General features: G+C 48.3%; 1 protein-coding gene and 1 long non-coding RNA gene across 5 annotated transcripts in view; one reads left to right on the top strand and one right to left on the bottom strand.

The window, feature by feature from the left end:
* Positions 1–294: 294 nt before the first annotated feature.
* Positions 295–2,144, bottom strand: LOC121456850. Its single transcript, XR_005975660.1, has 2 exons — positions 1,981–2,144; positions 295–1,253 (listed from the first exon to the last, which is right to left on the bottom strand). It is a non-coding gene; the product is annotated as an uncharacterized LOC121456850 (long non-coding RNA).
* A 183-nt stretch (positions 2,145–2,327) lies between these two features.
* Hnf1b (HNF1 homeobox B) overlaps positions 2,328–19,133 on the top strand; it is a 53,328-nt gene continuing 36,522 nt past the window's right edge. Inside the window, exons 1-4 of one of the 4 annotated variants that reach the window (XM_041665334.1) lie at positions 2,328–2,870; positions 7,351–7,550; positions 14,006–14,270; positions 15,995–16,230. In XM_041665334.1, the coding sequence (XP_041521268.1) occupies positions 2,527–2,870; positions 7,351–7,550; positions 14,006–14,270; positions 15,995–16,230 (1,045 nt within the window). In that variant the 5' untranslated portion in view covers positions 2,328–2,526. The remainder of the gene's footprint in view (positions 2,871–7,350; positions 7,551–14,005; positions 14,271–15,994; positions 16,231–19,133) is intronic. The other 3 variants (XM_041665336.1, XM_041665335.1, XM_041665333.1) reach the window with 3 other exon arrangements.

The following is a 19,133-nucleotide window of genomic DNA, read 5'->3' as shown; positions in this document are numbered from 1 at the left end:
CACACACATATAAATACACACATACACACTGGAACTGTTCCCTGAATTCTTGGTGTAGCTTCCTGCATATTCACATGAGTGGCTGGTGTGTGGGGTGTGTGTGTGTGTGTGTGTGTGTGTGTGTGTGTGTGTGTGTGTTGGGGGAGAATGTGCTAACACCTGAGTTTTGAGAGCGAGAGGGAGGTTTGGGGTGGCTGGTGGCACACACTAGTTAGAACTACAAATCAAAGCTGTGCGGGTGAGTGGACAGTGATGGTGGCTTTTTAATGGGTTCCCCTGGTATATGACAGAATCTGCTGCTCCTTATACTTTATTATATTACTTATATTGAGTAAGAGGCGGGGAAAACAAGGTTCTTCGAACACTTCATCATCCTGCCTGAGTGGCCGGCACTGGGAGGCAGAGAATTCTCCTACTGGGCAGGATCACAAGAGGCAAGGATCTGTCATATGTCACAACAAACTAGAAAGCAAGAAGGTGAAATGAAGCTCCCCCTCCCTTCTGTGAACTTACAACCCCTTTTTCAGATAAACAGGGATAGGTGTAACACACCCGCACGCACCCCTTCCTTCTCCCAGACTCCAAGCACAGGTGATCCAGGTACCAGTCACTGCTCCGCCTTTCACAGAATCTTCACCCGTGCAGAGTGACTCACCGGGAGGTCTGACCCTACGCCTAGCAGAGGAAGGCTGCGGGCCACTCTCTTCTCTCTTGTGAAAATTCATCTCTACCTCTGACCCAACCGCAATTTCCTCCTAATCCACCGCTTTTGAAAGTGCAGGCAGTTAAGAGGATGTGCTTAGAAGTTCCTTTGCTCTCCCGAGAGTTCTGAACTTTTGTCCTTCTTTGCCCAGTTCTTCCAACCTCAGTGTCCCTGATTCTGAGAACCCCAAGCTTCTAAAGGGCTAGATTTTACCACTGGGAACTGGCCTCCCACCTTCACGGACTGGAAAGTGTGAACACAAGTGTTAGCCAGTTTTGCACAGGTGGTCTTCCTCAGTGTCTACACCTTCCCTGCTTCCTGGTTATTAGGAATGTATTTCACAAAGGAAGAAACCAAGGTTCAAAGTGGCTTCCGCCCCGGAGAGCTATTACTGTGTATGGATTGAAGCAGTCTCTACCCCTCAGGTCAGGTCCCAGCCTGGAGGTCCGGGTGCGGCCTGCGCCTCCTTTCTTCCTCTCCGGGTCCCAGGGGAGCTGTGGCAGAAACTCCTGCAGCACCGAAAGGCTCAAGGTTTCCTTCCGGGCCAGACCTGGGTGGGGGAAAAATTTCTTCAATGGCTTTGAGGTGCTTACTATAGGTGGTATCCAAGACCACCGCCTCAGTGAACTTGTGTTTACTAGAACAGGTCTCTAACTCCCGGCACCGGAATCGCCGACGTCCTACAACTAAGAAACCAGAAAAAGAGGGCCTGGGTAACCCACAGCTGCAACAGTCGGTCCAGCCATAGGCCAAGCTAAGCATTCATCCGGGTCCCCGCAGTCCTAGTTTTGCCTGGAAAGCCTAGGCGCATTTATGTTCCGGGTTTAGGTCAGAGAGCGCGCCCCAGGTGTTGTTGCTCTCCCCTAGCGAGGCCGGGCTAGTGCAGCCCTGCGGCGGCAGCGCAGCTCCGCTTTCGCTACTCCCTGCGGCCATAAACTAGTCGGTGGGCGCCTCCTTTCAAGGGTCCTAAAGGCCTCTAGCACCCTAACTACGCGATCTGGGCCGGCGGTCCTTCAAATCCAAACCAGGCCTGGCTGAGGAGGGCCTGGAGGGCAGTAAACGAGGTAAAAGTAAGTGAGGCCCGTCCAATTCGTTCTACCGGTGCCTGGAACCACTCTCTTCTTCCTGGTGCCCATTCCCAAAGGATCTGGCTCTCCACCATCACCCCGCTGCATTCCCAGGTTTACTACTGTGGTCACCTTGGAGACTCTCTGCCCTCTTCATCCTCCCCCCACTCCCGTCTTCCAAGGCACCCCAACTTTCTCCAGCTCTCTCACCTGAACCCCCGAAGCGCGGTTTCTTCTTTCTCCACTAAAGATGAACCCGCCGCCTGTGGAAAAGCAGCCCCTCACCCCCACCCAGCCTAGGCTGCAAGCCACTTGCTTAACAAGTCCAAAGGTCAGCTAAAGTTTGGCTGATAAACAGAACCGGTAGAAAAGATTTGGAGCCCCCCCAAGGGTGAGTACAATGGGCCCTGGCAAGTCCCGATCCCGGCCCGAGTCTCTGGCTCCGTTGGACTGTCCCTTAGGCTCTCCCACTCTCTCGGTTTTTCCCCCTCCCCACCACCATTTGCATCTTGCCGAAAGCCGAGCCCTTCCCACTCATTTGCATATCTTATATGGCCTAATGGTGGCGATCATGGCAAGTTAGAAGTTTTCTGACTCCTCTCGGAGGAGACTCCGGGACCCTGGGAAGTAACAGGTGTCTGGAGGCTAAAGGGTGGAGGGGTTCCAGGACTTAGAGTTCTCTTGTAAAACTCCCCTCCACCCTCCTCTCTCACACCCACCCATCCCCTCACCCCCTTCTTTTTCCGTCCTTGGAAAATGGTGTCCAAGCTCACGTCGCTCCAACAAGAACTCTTGAGCGCGTTGCTGAGCTCTGGGGTCACCAAGGAAGTACTGGTCCAGGCCTTAGAGGAGTTACTGCCGTCCCCGAACTTCGGGGTGAAACTGGAGACGCTGCCTCTGTCCCCCGGGAGCGGGACGGATCTCGACACCAAACCGGTATTCCATACTCTCACCAATGGCCACGCCAAGGGCCGCTTGTCTGGGGACGAGGGCTCGGAGGACGGAGACGACTATGACACTCCTCCCATCCTCAAGGAACTGCAGGCACTCAACACCGAAGAGGCCGCGGAGCAGCGGGCCGAGGTGGACCGGATGCTCAGGTAGGCAGCAAGCGAGGTGCTGGGTACGCCCGGACCACCCCTAACCCTGTGGGTCCATGGAGTAAGTCCCCTGCCCCTCACTGGAGGCGGAGGCGCGTGGTGCAGACTGTTCTCCCGCAAGCCCCTTTCCCATGGGGGAAAAAAAATCCCCCGGGGGGTGCTTCGCTTCTCTGAGAACAATTGAACTAGTTCCTCAACCGGCTGACCTGCAATCCGAGAGAGGCTTCATCTGCCTCCACCTAGGTGGGCGCCCGGGACTCAAGCACCTTGTTGGTGGTACCCAGGCGCGAGAACCGAACCTTAAGCCTCACAGGACTAGAGACAGCTGTGATTCTCCTAGGACCTCAGATTTGCACCCCCACGCACTTCCAAAACTTCGAGCCACACATTTGTCCCAGAGACTTAAAGCTCTCTGCAGAGACGGTCTGGCAGCATTGGCGGCTGAGGCCTCGGGAGGCAAGTTCTTTGAGTCCTTGCTTCTGCAGCGCCAGTGCGAGCTGCAGCTTTAGAATTGTAAAGCGGAAAGTTTGCTGTAGGGTCACGATGGACCCTTGCCGGCCAAAAGAAACCACGAATAATGAAAGGAAGGGAGCGAATGTGTGGGATACGTGGTCCTAGGACACCCCTGCCCCACTTTGTAGAGAACCTTGTCCCAATCTGAGAAAGGTGGGTGTGTACGTATAGCACCCCGGCTATCCTGTGGGGGATCCGGGGACTGGCTGCTGTCTCTCCGGTGGCTGGGATCACTTGCCGGTCCTCTCGCCCTGGCCTACACTTTGACAGCTAGTTACTAATTATCTAAGGAGCCAAGTGAGTCCCTTAGGCCACACGTTGTTTGGGAGCCACTCTCGTGGCCCCTGACTCTTAAACCCCTCAGCTTCGAAGTTTCAGAGAGAGTCCCGAGTGAATGCGATCATTAGCTGCTAGGCTCCGTCTCCCGCAGAGCAGGTTGGAGTGGTGACCTTGCATTTGAATTTGCGCTTTGGGTACCTGACCACTTGCCCTCTAGCCAAGGCAATCTTGTAGTTTTGTTTTGTTTTTTAATCCACTAAAATGTTTTTTGCTCTAATTCACAAGCTTGGGAAACATATGGCGGTGATTTCTCTCCGGTCGGATTTAGGGGCCTGGATGGTATCCGGTGTAGAGGGTACCCCCGAGCGTCTGGGGCGGTAGGGTGGCAGGGAGGTTGTACAGGGCCTGGCTCACCTAACCAGCATCCCGTCACTTGCCCCCCCTGGGGCCTAGGCCCTTCCTCCTGGCCTCCTGGCGGCCCAGAGCCGTTGTCTAGTTTGCCTCGGAGCCGACCTAGGGAAGCAGGAGAGGCCTAGTGAGCCTCTGTACTGTGGTCCCCACGCTGTGCTGGACACAGCGGAGATGTAACATAAACTGCAGCACGTGGAGTTGGGGTGTTATTAATTTATTCCTATAAATCATCAACAGAAAGTACACAAAGACCGTGATTAGGTTGAAAAGAGAGGCGGGTTATTCATTGGTGAAGTTGTAAACTCGGCTTAGAAAAGGAAGAAAATCAAAACGCAGGAGGGGGTGCTCGCGGGGCGCTAGCACGGCACACGCACTTCACCGCGGGGCGCGCCCCCAGGTCCCTGGGCCACTCCGGGAAGCCGATACCCGCAAGGCCCGTGCAGGTCGGAGGTCTTAGGACCTGGGCCTTCTTCCCTCCCTCAAGCTGGTAGGGGGCAGACGGAGGGGAGCCCAGACTCTAACTGGGGTGAGGACCCAGGACACACCGGGAGGTTTTTGTCCCTTTCACAAGCTGGTGCCGCCTTCCCTCCCCTGGGCCTCCTGGAGCTTCCGACTTTATTAAAGTAATTTTTCAAGAAATTGTTAGCGGCTCCCAGGTCACTGCATAGCCGACTTCAGGGTACCAGGCATTCTCTATCCTCCCCCCGCCCCCATCCTCCTTGTTCCCCCCGTAAGTCAGAAAGAAAAGAAAGGTGTGCGGGGGAGGAGGGTCACTCGGTGGTGCGCTTGGACGCCAGAGAGGACGGTTACAAACTGCAGAGTCCTGCGGTCCCCGGCTGCCGGCCCGGAGGCTGGTGCGTCCCTGGCACTTAGGAGAACCCGCCACCACCTAGGAAGCTGGAACCGAGGCTCCTGGCCCGTGCGGCTGCAGCCCAGGGCTTCTCTGCTCTGGGTGGGACAGCAAAGTCATTGTTGAGGAAGGAGCCGGCAGGGAGGACAGTGTGGCCACCGAGGGCTGGCATTTGACACCTGCGCTGGCTCCAAAAAAAGCCAACCTCAAATCGCGACCCGAGTTTATCCCGGTGAGGAAACTGTATTTCCCAATAACTCTTATTGGAGCTTCAGAGCTCTCTCCCTCAGCGAACACGCGGGGCAAACATTAAGGGGTCTGAGAGGTTAAAAAAAAAAAAAAAAGTGTAACTACGCCATCTTACCCTCAATTCAAATCTTTTAATTCCGGGCCTGAAGGTTTTGTCTCAATAGTTTTTGTGTTGGTTTTGTTTTGTTTCTTTCTTTCCTTCTCGTCTCATTGTTGAGTTAATGCCCCCTTTTCACAGAACCGATCACACATAGAACACAACACTATTTCGCTAGGTTTCTCGGGCGCGCAGAATAACAGGTAATGCGGTTAAACAAAGAAAAACTGCCCAAATGATCTGTTAAAGCGATACACTATTAACTTTTAAACCCAAATACTGTTTTCTCTAATTTTTAAAGCTATTGTTCGTACCTGTTAGAAGTGTTTTTCCATTCTAAAAACATTTTCGGAAATGTTCCCCAGCAACGAGCGTTTAGCCGATCGCTGGTATTTACGTGGTTATGTCTAAAATGTTGATTGCCGTGTTTTTCTCTCGCTCGCGGTGAATTCTCCAGGTATGACACTGGAACAGACGTATTTCCTCTTCTTTCGTTCTTGTTACCTCACTATGTTGTTTTCCTTTATGTGCCTTTAAAAATGCTTGAGAAATTTCTTAGCTTACGTATAATTAATATGAAAGTGTACATTTCTCAAAAACATCTCTTTTAAAAGCCTGACTTCTCACGAATCCAATAGTCAAGACTCGCTAAAATATCACCATTCAAATGCCTGTAAAATATCTCCCTTGGTTGCTGGAGATTTTTTTAATACATTAAACAAATTAATTGATTTTACAGGAACTATTGAAAAATCATTGTTTTAGCACAGGTGCCTAATTTGGTCTCAGTTTTAATACCACTTTTTATTGTTTCATTTGAACCCAATTTTCTCTTTTGTTTTTTTTTCAGGTTCTATTAAGCTAACATATATGTGTATTTATATCAGTAGTGCAGGATTGTTTCTGTAACTGCATTAAATAAATTGTACACATGCTTGTATTGTTCCTTTAATACTTTTGATCTGTAACCTCTGTTTTACTTAGTCTCTTAATTTAAATGACAGTTCTGATTCTGAGTATTCCATTTAACAAGCCAGAAAAAGTAACAGTGAAGTTGGAAAGACTGTAAATTAAAAAGCCTAGAAGACATCCCTGGCCTTTTTTATGGCAAACTGTGCCTGTGTCTATGAGACACGAGAAGCCTGACTACATTCTCAGTGCAAACTTGAAATCCCTAGAACTGTCACCTCCCTGGTGGCCTTTCCATATCAGAGAGGTGCAATCACCCAGGCAAATGGAGCATTAATGTCTTACTCCCAAACTAAAATTATTCTTCCTTAGTAGCATTTATTTGGGAGGCAGGACTGTGGATAACTAAAAAAACAAAACAATAAAACAAAACCAACAGCAACAAACTACCCGTTTTGCAGGTGTCCTGATTCTTCAGCCAGAGGGAGCGTTGCCATTATTTTTGAGAACATGTTTTTTAAAAAAAACTCCAAAGCAATGTAATATTTGACTACAAAAGGAATCACAACTATACAAATGTTTATCTCAGTTTGAGGTTTGAGGGAGGTTTCTAAACACATCAAACAACAAAAAAAATTTTTTTAACATCCAGTCACTCTTTAAAAGACTCTTTGCATCCCAGGAGGTGGGCACACAAGCCCGCCCCTCTTTAGACAGAATGGGTTTCCTTTTGAGAAGGAAAAGCACTGGAGAGGTTTAGACTAAAGTAGGGGTGGTGGATTGAAAAACTGATTTGGCTCCGTGTAGAACCAGCTTAGCCAACTCAGGCCCTAGGCACCTCTTCTTTCCTATAGGACTCTTGCTTTTTTAAGTCTCTTGAAAAAAACCAAAGAAAGCAGAATAAAGTCAGAGCCTTTTCTTCCACGGCATGGAGGGTGAGGAGTGTCATGGCATGGGGGTGGCCTTAAAGATGAGTCTTCTTCTGTGCCTCTCTCAGAAGGAAAAGCTATGTCTTCTCTCCCATTTTGTTTTGTTTTAGCCATACATGTCTCTCAAGGTTGGAGTTTGGATGGGTGGAGAGAGATATTAGGATGAGTTTTGTACCTAGAAGGTGAATATTTTTTCCCTGAGCATTTCCCATCAGCACCCTAATCGTCTGCATATCTGTCTAGTGAGGACCCGTGGAGAGCTGCCAAGATGATCAAGGGCTACATGCAGCAGCACAACATCCCCCAGAGGGAGGTGGTTGATGTCACAGGCCTGAACCAATCCCACCTCTCCCAGCACCTCAACAAGGGCACCCCCATGAAGACCCAGAAGCGAGCTGCCCTGTACACCTGGTACGTCAGAAAGCAACGGGAGATTCTTCGACGTAAGTGATTTAAACCTAACTCTGCCTCAACCTGCAGTGACTGTTGTCCTCACTCTGACCCCGTGGGCTGCCTCAGTTTCCCCTCCATCAAAAACGCCTTTAAAAGTAGTTGGCGAGCCGGGCGGTGGTGGCGCACACCTTTAATCCCAGCACTTGGGAGGCAGAGGCAGGCGGATCTCTGTGAGTTCGAGACCAGCCTGGTCTACAAGAGCTAGTTCCAGGACAGGCTCCAAAACCACAGAGAAACCCTGTCCCGGAAAAAAAAAAAAAAAAAAAAAAAAGTAGTTGGCGAATAGAAGAAGCTGGCGGGTAGATGTGACCTTACAGTTACATCTGCACAGTGGGTTATCTTGTATCGTTCCTTTCTCACACAGCCCCTTGCTACACAGCTCGTTGCACTGAAAATCCTTTAAGTGTAGGCAGTGGACCCTGAATGTTTTTAGTTCTTCTTTCCAGCATCCATTTCTTTGTCTCTGGTTGGCATATGACCACAGGTCTGAGTTACCAAAGAAGACATTACATAGTGGTCAACAATATCGATCACTGTTACTATTATTTTCCTCCCCTCTGTAAAAAGGATAAACAACTAAAGATTTGTATAGATAATCAGAACCTGATCCTGATCCTAGGAAGTGGGGGTGGGGTGGCGGAAGTGGAGCGCTAAGTCCAGAAACAATCTAAAGTACGTACCCACTTTTACCAAGATTAGAATTTGTGCTCAGCTGAGGGACTCCATCTGGTGAAGACATCCTTTCTGTCTGAAGCAGAGCACAGTTTAAGTGTCTGCACTTGAAATTCTGACCCACCAGGGTTTTTTTTTTTTTTTTAGATACTTAACTTTAATTAAATATTTTTAGTTGGGAAGAAATTATTAAAGAAAAATAAAGAGCGATTCTCGTTTTGTAGCAAATTGCCCACATAATCCACACCCCCTATATTTTGTATGTTGTACCAACAGGTTATCCCACACACACTCCATGCAACTACCAAATTTCCCAGATTATCTCTGAAACGCTACTACCCCCTAAAACTCAGATTTTGTTCAGATACCATCAGTTTCCCCAATAATAATGTTTATAGAGGATTATCTGGTGCAGAGTGGCTCATGGTGGTTTGCTGATCCAATTCTCTTCACTTCAGGGGTTTTGTTTTTGCTTGGCATTTTGTTTTAGGTTTTTTTGTTTGTTTTTGTTTTTTAAGCAGGGTTTTTCTGTGTAGCCCTGGCTGTCCTGGAACTCACTCTATAGACCAGGCTGGCCTTGAACTCAGAAATCCACCTGCCTTTGCTTCCACTCTTTCCCTATCGCTGCCCAACCACCACCCTTGCCATCCCCATCTCAGTCCCCCCCCCCCGCCCTCCCCGGCTATGCCCCACCCCCTCTCCCAGGTTATGGACCTCTGTGTCTTTGCCAACATGTTCCTCACCATCATTTTCTGGGTAGGAATTCTTTCCCCTGTTGCTGCACAGTTGCTTTTCAAATTGCTCTTGGATTTGTTGTTGTTGTTTTTTTTTTTTCTACAAACTGCTCCAAAATGATCATGTCTGTGTTTATTGTGCTAGTATCTGTGGGCAGAAGGGCCATGGGTGGGAGGAGAGGTTTGGGGCCCTTGTCTCCTCTCCGACTGAGGTTAACGTTGTATGGACAGAGAAGAGGCGGCTGTGATGCTGCCTGCTGCACAGAGGACCCCAGTCCTTTAAAGTACAGGTTGACCCCTCGCTGCATGGGTGCTATTTAAGGAATTGACCTCCTGACATGAAGCAGCTCTTCAGTTCCTGCATGGCCCCGTTCTCAGGAGCCATAGTCGCCAAAGGCTACACAGCCCTGGTACTAGCTCAGCGGTCAGGATGGTATTCACTAATCTCCCCCAGGATAGACAGGGTGACATAGAAGACACTGGACCGTCTAACAAGACGGAAATTCCAGGAAGAGTCTCCGGATGCTCAAGAAGAGGACATTGACCAAGGGGATGGCTGCCAGCAAGGAACATTTTTATTCAGTATTATTGTTGTTTTGGGGTTTAAAGTTACAGGAGACAGGACTTAAGGGCTTATTCCTCAATTATCATACACACACCTTGTCATGTCCCGAGCACTATGCTAGGCTCTAGGGTATACAGATCCTTGTCTCCAGGGACTCATTACTTCCCTGAAGGAGTTGAGAAGCTTGAGTAATTAGTGGCAGCCCTTCTCCAAGTGCTCTTTAAATGGCATGCACTGGGCTACAGAGTGGCTGCAAGATCACCTGGAGAAATCCCAGAGGACTTACTGGAGGAGGCAGCATTTGTATCCCATCTTAAAGGATAAAAAGACACACCAGCATGGGTCAAAAATTGAAGAGATAAATGAAAGAAAGACCAACTGAATGGACTGAGTGGAAAGAGAAAGAGGAGATGGAACCAAGACAGTGCATGAAAGTTTCATGAAGAGCCAGACTAATAGACGGTGCCGTTCACGGGTTTTCTCTATACGTGGAGAACCTTCTGGACGAGCTCCCCAGTCTAGGATGAGTCTACCAGAGCAACCGTTCCAGTGTTGTTTTAATGGGCATCAAACGTTTTCTATTCCATTTCATTTGAAATGAAGCGAAGAGGCATTGATGGTAGCTGGCGGTGCCTGCGAGGGTCTAGCTCCTCAAATGCTGAGTGTGGCCAGGTCCCTGGAGGCCCTGACTGGCTCACAGATGCTCTGGGTTCAGACCCTGTGTAAGCTGCTATCTCCCAAAAGAGCAGCCTCGTACTGGGGGCTGCGTGCAGCAAAAGCGTCCTCCGCCTAAGTGAGATCTGGGGAGCTTGGGGTATTACTGTTTGGGTGACTCACAAGCTAGTGGCTAGGAACAGGAGAGCACCCTAGGCTCGTGTGACTTAACCACTCTGAACTTGAGTTTTTTTTTATCTGCTGTTGGAAACAATGACACTTCCCCCATAGCAAGGCTACGAGAATTAGGTGAAGGGTTATACGTACGGGGTGTTGAACCGCAGAGACAGCCCACTTCCTGGGAACTGTAGTGACATCTGTTCATTTCAGATGAAAAAAATCTCAAGTGATTCCCAGACACTTGGGGTTATCCCCACTGGCCTTGGCCATTCCTCACAGGGGACTCTACAGATGTGGTGCAGGGCCCATGGGGAGCAGGGGAGACATTAACTGGTCCCCTCCCCAGCTTCACAGGGGACTTCTGTGTCCACCTTCACTCTCAAGTGAAGTGATGGACTGAAAACACCTGTAAACATCTGACTGTGGGAGGAGTTACCATTCTCCCACATCATCCCAGGGAAGCTGATAACATTCTACTTTTACATTTAGTAGAGGCTGCTTCTGGTTTCTAAAAACACAGTGGGTGCCTGGCGGTGGTGGCACATGCACACCTTTAATCCCAGCATTCCAGAGGCAGAGGCAGGCGATCTCTGTGAGTTCAAGGCCAACCTGGTCTACAAGAACTAGTTCCAGGACAGGCTCCAAAGCTACAGAGAAACCCTGTCTCAAAAAACCAAAAAAAAAAAAAAAAAAAAAAAAAAAAAAGAAAGAAAGAGAAAAGAAAAAAAAAAAAAAACAGTGGGCATCAATGCAAACAGAGCCCTAAGGTGACTCAAGGACCATCTCAAATCAAAGTCTCCAGTAACAAAGGCCATCCATTCACCTAGGAGGCTGCTTCCGAATTGGCCATTGGCTAAACAAATGCATCCTCACCTGCAGCAGGGATCCTAAGTTCAGGCTGGGAAGAAGCCCATCACTTCCTTGAAAAGGGCCAAAATAGAAGGATAGCCCACGACAGATCATAAAATCCCAGCTATACAGACTGGAGACATTAGTGAGGTTTGTGGAGGGTTTAAAGTAGTATAGTAAGTAGCACAGATCTGTGATCCCGTTTTCTGAGATTATGGCACACCCAGAAGCTCTGGAGGTTGTGGCTGGACACTCAGAATTATGAGTGACTCTGGGAACTCAGAAAGGAAACACCCAGGTCCAGAGCATGGGGTGCAAGTGTCACAGTGAACCGGCCAGGTGAAGCGGTGAACGGATGCTTAAAAGAAATAGTGGTGCACGCCTTTAATCCCAGCACTCGGGAGGCAGAGGCTCCAGGACAGCTCCAAAGCCACAGAGAAACCCTGTCTCGAAAAACAAAAAACAAAAAAAAAAAAAGAAAGAAAGAAAGAAAAGAAAAAAGAAAGAAAGAAAGAAAGAAAGAAAAAAAAAAAAAGAAATCCCATACTAGCTCAGAACTGAGAGATAGTTAGTTATTTATTTAGGGGTAAACTCACAAATAAGGATTCTCTGCTTGAACGGTGGATGGAGATCGAATCCAAACAATTCGAACAAGCAATGGGTGAAAAGGAGCAAGGGGAAGGAGAAAAAGGGAGGGACGCAGGTTCGCAGGTTCGCAGGTTCTGCATCTGCTATATAGTATAAGAGGCCATGCCCCAATAGGCGGGTAATTACAAGCTGCAGGTCTTCCTATAGCATCTCCCCCTTTTGTTTAAATAAGAGAGTACTAAGCCTAATACAAAATTATATACAATAAAAACAGATATCCTATTCTCACTAGTTTAAGTCTTGTATAATAAATAACTTGGCCAAGCCATGAAAGGGAAGTAACTACAATTATCTAGTCTTCAACCTCATTGAAGATCTGAGAAGGGAAACAATATTACTTGAGTAAGCAGGAAGTACAATCAAGCAACTTCCAAAACGTGCAACAAATGACAGAGACAACTGACTACCTGGGCAACCACCCAAAGTCTCATTTGCAATGTTGAAGCAACCAACTTTGGCTGAGGCCTGGAATAACTGACAGACCATTTTCAAAGGCAAGAAATCTTTCAAAATCATCTTACCTGTCTTGGCAAGATTTGACAGTCCTGCTTATCCATTTCCGGATACTATGGTTGAGGCATGGCCATTTCTTTGCCCAAAGGCCAGTTTTTGCCAAGAAGAAAACAAGCTCCAAGTGGAGTGTCTTCAGTGTTCAACATTCTCTCTGGAATAGATTGGTGCTGCCAGGAGCAATTATGTCTCACTTCAATAGAACTCTAAGTTATTTAAATGCCATTTTGTACAGCTCCTTGAAGTGGTTGAAGATTATCTATCTATGCAGAATATAATTTCTATGTATCTAAAGAACCTGATTAGTCTATAAGTATGACAAACGTAGATGACTATTGATCTGTAATTTTTAATACCTATATAACTTAAAGACTAAGACAATAAACAACTGTGCAATAAATGAGGACAATGACCTCCAGATGTAAACAGCATGCAGGGTCTGGGAAATGATTTTGTTATGTATCCAGCGCCTCTGCGAACCCTGCTCCATGCAGATAGGAGGTAGAAGACAACGTAGTTCCCTTCTTAATAAAGTGGATATCAAACCTCATTCTAACTATATAGCTCAGGCTGTCCTCCACTGCTCATTCATTCTGTGAAGACGGATTGAAGGTTGCTCTGCTGGGGCCTGGAAAGTAGCAGCTAGGCATTTCCTTCATCCTTCTCCAGCCCTGTCAGCATCATCAGTACAAAGCTCCTCTGTTCCGGACTCTGCACTTTCATCTTTCAAATTATGTGGGCTGATCTCGAGCCATCTCCCTCATTAAAGGTTCCCTGGGACACACACATACATGACATACATATCACATGCATACCACATACATACACACACGCACACACATAGAATATACACCTCACAAAACACATACGCACACACTATTGTCTTTGCAACCATACTAGAAGTCTAAGGAACATCTTCTCTTGTAAATACAAAGCTCCATCTTTATTTCAAAGCATGATTTTAAAAGTTTGGGATTTCATGTTTTTCAAAGAACCTAACGCTGGAATGCAGGTGCCCAGGAGAGAGGAAGGGTAAAGGGCAGGAGGGCTACACATTGCCTCTAAACATGGTAGGTAAGTGTAAATTACACCTTTGAGCAGTTTCCCCTGGGCTGAGACTTGATTGGGCTTATCCCCTTGACATCAAAACACAAGCATTCAGAGCCAGGCAGTGGTTATACACACTTTCAATCCCAGCACTTGGGAAGCAGAGGCAGGCAGATCTCTGAATTCGAGGTTAGCCTGGTCTACAGAGTAAGTACCAGGACAGCCAGGAATACAACCAATAAAAATAAAAATACAAGCATTCAGGACTCAGAGTGTCTTAATGTCAGAAGGTCAATGAGTCAAAGGAAAATAATTAATTTTCTCAAAACACTGACTTGGCTGTATGTATCTAAGCTCTGTCCAAGAAAGGAAAGGGTGACTTTGCTGGGGACACAGGATGTGCGAGAGGAGCCTGCCACAAGGCGACCCCTTTCTATCCCCACATGAAATTAGAGCAGATCATGAAGCTTAAGGGAGAGGAATCAAGGGTCCATTGGTCCATCCGTGTCTGTGTCTGTCTGTCTGTCTACCTGTCTGTGGAGTGAAGGCTACAGGCTCTATCAAATCTACTCCTTTCTCTTTTCAGAGTTCAACCAGACAGTCCAGAGCTCTGGAAATATGACAGACAAAAGCAGTCAGGATCAGCTGCTGTTTCTCTTTCCAGAGTTCAATCAACAGAACCAGGGGCCTGGGCAGTCCGAGGATGCCTGCTCTGAGCCCGCCAACAAGAAGATGCGCCGTAACCGGTTCAAATGGGGGCCCGCATCCCAGCAAATTTTGTACCAGGCCTACGACCGGCAAAAGAATCCCAGCAAGGAGGAGAGGGAGGCCTTAGTGGAGGAATGTAACAGGTAATACCAGGCGCCCTCTTGAGCAATTGGGAAGGTTCATCTCCCTTGGTCCTGTGACAACCCTTGAGACACTGGTTATCCAGCTAAGTGTGGCTAAATCAGGGTCCCCCCAAGTGTGTTCTACAGAATCCCAAATTCAGTTTATTAGTAAACAGGTCTGAGACACATCACAGGCGTACTTCTTCAGGAGCCATGCTTATTTTACTATATATTACAAGCTCTGAGGAGCCCAGCACTACAAGAGCTAATTCCAGGACAGACTCCAAAGCTACAGAGAAACCCTGTCTCGAACCGCCCCTCCCCAGAAAAATCTCTGAGGAGGATTGGCAAGATGGCTCCGAGGGTTAAGGCATTTGCTGCCAAACCTGACGGCCTGAGTTTAATGAATCCACATGGCGGAGAGAGAACAAAATCTTACAAATTGTCCCTAAACCTCCTCCAACCCATGCACAATGAATATTTAAAAAAGAAAGAAAGATCCAAGATGCCCTGATTTACGGAGCCTGCACAGCATTGTTGCTTGTCAATCATGAAGTCTCACTTCTGTGAAATACTAAATTATTATTCCCACAAGTGATTATTTTAGGACAGATATTCTAAAAACTCTGCTGGAGAGATGAGTTTCCATTCCATACAGGCAACACCAAACTGTCCCTTAGCTCTGGCCTCCACTAACTATAGCCCCATGCGACTGGAAAAAACCCAGGGTCTGGCACAGTTTTTATGAGAATGATTGGCAAAAAAAAAAAAAAAAAGCCCACACCTGGAATCCCAGCACTCAGGAGGCTAAGGGAGGAGGTTGGAGAGCCTGAGGCCTCTCTGAACTTCAAGTGAGACCCTGTCTCAAGCAACCAGTTAAGGAAATTTAGTGGGAGAGAAAGAATTGGTTGGATCTCTTTGGTTGATTCTGTCTACATTGACTGGACAGACTCCTTTCTGTGTCTTAACTGTGTATCAGTTTTTAAAAGCAAACTGGAAATCCTCCGAGAACACTTTTGGCTTCCTCCTTTCTCTATTCTCTTTCATTCCCAATTTGACTCTCTACAACATTTGTTCCTTGCTCTGGCAGAGGACTGGGGGGCTTTGGCTATGCCTCTGAGCCGAGCAGCCTTGGCAGTAAAAACACAGAGCCAGGGAAGCCGAGTGGGGAAGCAGCCTGGGTTTGACTTCCTCTGAGTGGTGTCCAAAGAGCATAGCTCACAGTGGGCTGGGGGTTTCATTGGTGCTCATAAGCAGAGACCTGCCCTCTCTGGCTACCTCCTTAATGACCCTGCCCCTCTCCGCTTGCTCTTTGCCCCAGAGTATGGATGTGGAATCCGGATTCCCTGCATCCTTTGGGGGAGTATCCAAACCCCCAAAGCCCAGATGCCTCTCACAGTGCTTGGAAGAGACTCAGAGTCAGCCTTACTGAGGCAGTAAGGAAGGTGTCGGGAGGCTGATCACCAGGCCATCTGTTGAAATTGCTGATCCTTGGCTTGTCCTCACGTAATCGGAACCACATAGGGGCCTATGCTTGGCCTTCTAGGTAGCATAGCTTACTCAAGACCCGCTCTAAAGCTTCCCTCCAGCCCTCTCAGATACTGTGAGGATGGCCTTTCTAGGGACAGGCCACTAGCCCCCACTGACCTTCAGCCTCTACTGTGACTGTGTATTTGGGGCCCACCCAGCACATGCAATTACTCCAGCCACCCTCACTCACCATCCCCCGCCCTCATTCTTTGCAGGGCAGAATGTTTGCAACGAGGGGTCTCCCCGTCCAAAGCCCACGGCCTAGGCTCCAACTTGGTCACAGAGGTCCGTGTCTACAACTGGTTTGCAAACCGCCGGAAGGAAGAAGCATTCCGGCAGAAGCTGGCCATGGACGCCTATAGCTCCAACCAGACGCACAACCTGAACCCCCTGCTCACCCACGGCTCCCCTCACCACCAGCCCAGCTCCTCTCCTCCCAACAAGCTGTCAGGTGAGTAGAGACCTGTGCTTCTCACTGTCTCGGAACTGACTGTTGCTGTCCTCGCCGGAGGGGCGTATACTCTGAGATGACCACAGACCTGCTTTCCTCCCATTGCTAGAACATTCTCATGAGTATGTGCCTTTGGTCAGGTTTCCTCCCACTTCTTGCTCAGCCACTTGGCCCTCAAGGAGCCCTTTGCCCTTTTCTTCTCTGTCCTCATTCTCCCTGGGTGGCTGCTGACTCAGCCACACAGATTGTCCCCAGAGAAGGCTGCCTTTTGGGGGTGCCAGGTCCGAGCTGCAGGCAGTGAGATGGTAGTGTGGTATCACTGGTCAAGATGATAGAGAATGGCATTCTGGCCACCCTCTGCCATGCTGAGCTATATCCTATCTGGCACTCTCTGGTTTCAACAGAAGTCAAGTGGCTATTAGGGAAAGGCCACTTGGGTGGCAGCCTCTGCTGTGCTGAGCCAGGAGTAAGATGGGGTCCATCCCTTGAGATCTTCGGTGATGAGCTGGCTAAAGAGTTTGTACCGTGTCGGCCTGGATCAGAATGGCTCTGCCATGGGGTTTGAATGCGTCAAAACACAAACCTATATCCTCATGTGGAAAGAGACCCCTATATGCCAAGCACTATGCCAGCTGTGTCTTCTTCTTCTGGGCTTTATTTCTCTTAAGAAAGTTTACCAGAAATGAGGAGGTGCTTATAGATGGTTGTTTGGTACCCATGTATACCAAACAGCACTGCTTTCCCCTGATCTGGGGGAAGGCTTGAGAAAGGAAAGCCAGCCATTGTCCCAATCTGCTGTCCTCTGAAGTCCCTTCCTCCCCGCACCTGCTAAGAGCTGGGGTGATATGCAGACGCTTGTTCCAAGCCTACCACTTACAGGAGACACAGCCTGAGACCTGAAATTGACCAGCATAAGACTAGTCTGGAGTTTCTCTAGGCCCTGCTCTGAGCACCAGGAAGGGCTCAGATACCCCAAAAGAAAGTTGGCCTATTCAAGAGAGGCAAAAAAGCTGAGGGCAGGGAGGGGAACCAGTTTTGGCCTGACCACGGAGTCACTTAACCCCCTTACATCAATACAAAGCAAGGTTCCGAGGGTAGGTGGTGGATGGCTTAGGGCCGATACTGAGCAGGGCTGGAGCTTTTGCCCACCACATTGATCCATGGAGCTAAATCTGGAAGCTGTGTGGGGCGTGGTCAGGGCAAGAATCATTGTTGAGAAGACAATGGCCATTGTGCTGGGACCTGTGATCTCCACACCAAAGTCAGGGAGCCGGCAAGCCAAACAAAGGCTCAGCAGCTTTCTGACAAGCTGGGGTTGTGCTGAGGTCACCACAGGGTCGCTAGCTTAGGCTCCCTCTGTATGCTGGCTGGAGAGCTAGGGCAGCTGGGCCAGGTATTAGAAGCAGTGCAAAGGTGGGGACAAAGGCAGGAGACAGCCTCAAATGGGCATCTGAGAAGGGTATGGGCCACTGAAAATGGAGTCTCTTGGGTTGCCCCAAATTCCAGACCTTAATGAATATTATGAGAAGGATAGAACCCAGGACTTCAAAGAAAGAAACTGAGGCCCAGAAAGAGATAATTTGTCTAAACTCATACAATGGTGATAAATGTTGAATCTGTTGATTCTTGCAACATAAATATGCATTAAGTGCTAACCAGGTCCTGACAGTATAAATTGGGGCCATAGTTCCGTGGTGGAGTTCGTGCCTAGCCAGTATGTTTAAATAGGGAGGAAAAGGAAGATGCGGGGACACAGGGCCCTGCAGCCTCAGAATTTATACCCTGTAGGGAGGACCTCTCACTAACATGGAGCCTCCAGTATCAGCTTGGATTCAAGATTATCTCTGGGGGCAACATGGGCTTTTGTAGGGAGAGAAAGATCCTACAGCTGTTATGGGAGTTGGGTCCTTACAGGACACTGGGTATTTTCAGCGGCTGTTTAGGCCTTCCTTTTCCCTCATGGTACCTCAGGGTAGTCCTTGACCACCCAGGGACTGGACTCTCTGGGTGTCATTTTGAAACGGTTCTAAATTGGCAGGTGATGCATGTGAGAAATTCCCATGAGCTCTGAATTTCCTGTGTGTCACATGGGTGCTGGGTGCGTACGAGGATTAAATGGGTGAACCTGTAAATAACCACCCTTCCCAGCAAACCACAGAGAGATCGCTCCTGTCACCTCGGTATAGACGAGGCAGTGGCAATAAGGGCAGGCAAAAGGAGCTCGTTTTCTTCTTAATTTCACACATGGACATTAATCCTAAGAAGCAGTCAGACACGTTCTCTCCTGGGACTGGCAGAGAAATGACCACTGTGCTCTGAAATGCTGGAGTTAGAACCCTAGATGCCCTTCTGAGGCCCTCAAGATGGCTCTTAGGACTTTCCCCAGGGCTGGTGAGACAGCAGTGCTCAAATTTGGACTGTGAAGCCTTACTGTACCCTTTCCATAGTAAACATAGCTGACTGGAACCTAAAACTTGGAGCCAACACCCAGTATCAGCACTGGTTATCTATCTGTCTATTTATCATCAGTCTGTCTATCTATCTATCTATCTATCTATCTATCTACCTATCTATCCTTCTATCTATCCATCCATCTATATATCATCTCTCTATCATCTATCAATTTATCATCTATCTATAATCTATCTATCATCTATCTATCTATCTATCTATCTATCTATCTATCTATCTCTATATTGTTCACTTTCTCTTGCTCTCCATGGGCATGTATGTTTATGGTGTGTGCATCCATGTGTGTATGCACACTCATGTATGAGCACACACACTGTGTGTGTGTGTTTGTGTGTGTGCTCTAAGCCATGGGGTTAGGAATCTGTAAACCACTGGAGATGCAGTGCAAAGGAGGCTAAGAGAGAAGTGAGAGGTTGCTGCCTAGTGTCTGT

This window comes from Microtus oregoni, unplaced genomic scaffold (genome assembly GCF_018167655.1).
Source record: "Microtus oregoni isolate MIOR12 unplaced genomic scaffold, Mior012 000015F_ref0000493, whole genome shotgun sequence".
Lineage (NCBI taxonomy): Eukaryota > Metazoa > Chordata > Mammalia > Rodentia > Cricetidae > Microtus > Microtus oregoni.
The sequence above is the reverse complement of the archived record's forward strand: the minus strand, read 5'-3'. Positions and strand labels throughout refer to the sequence as shown.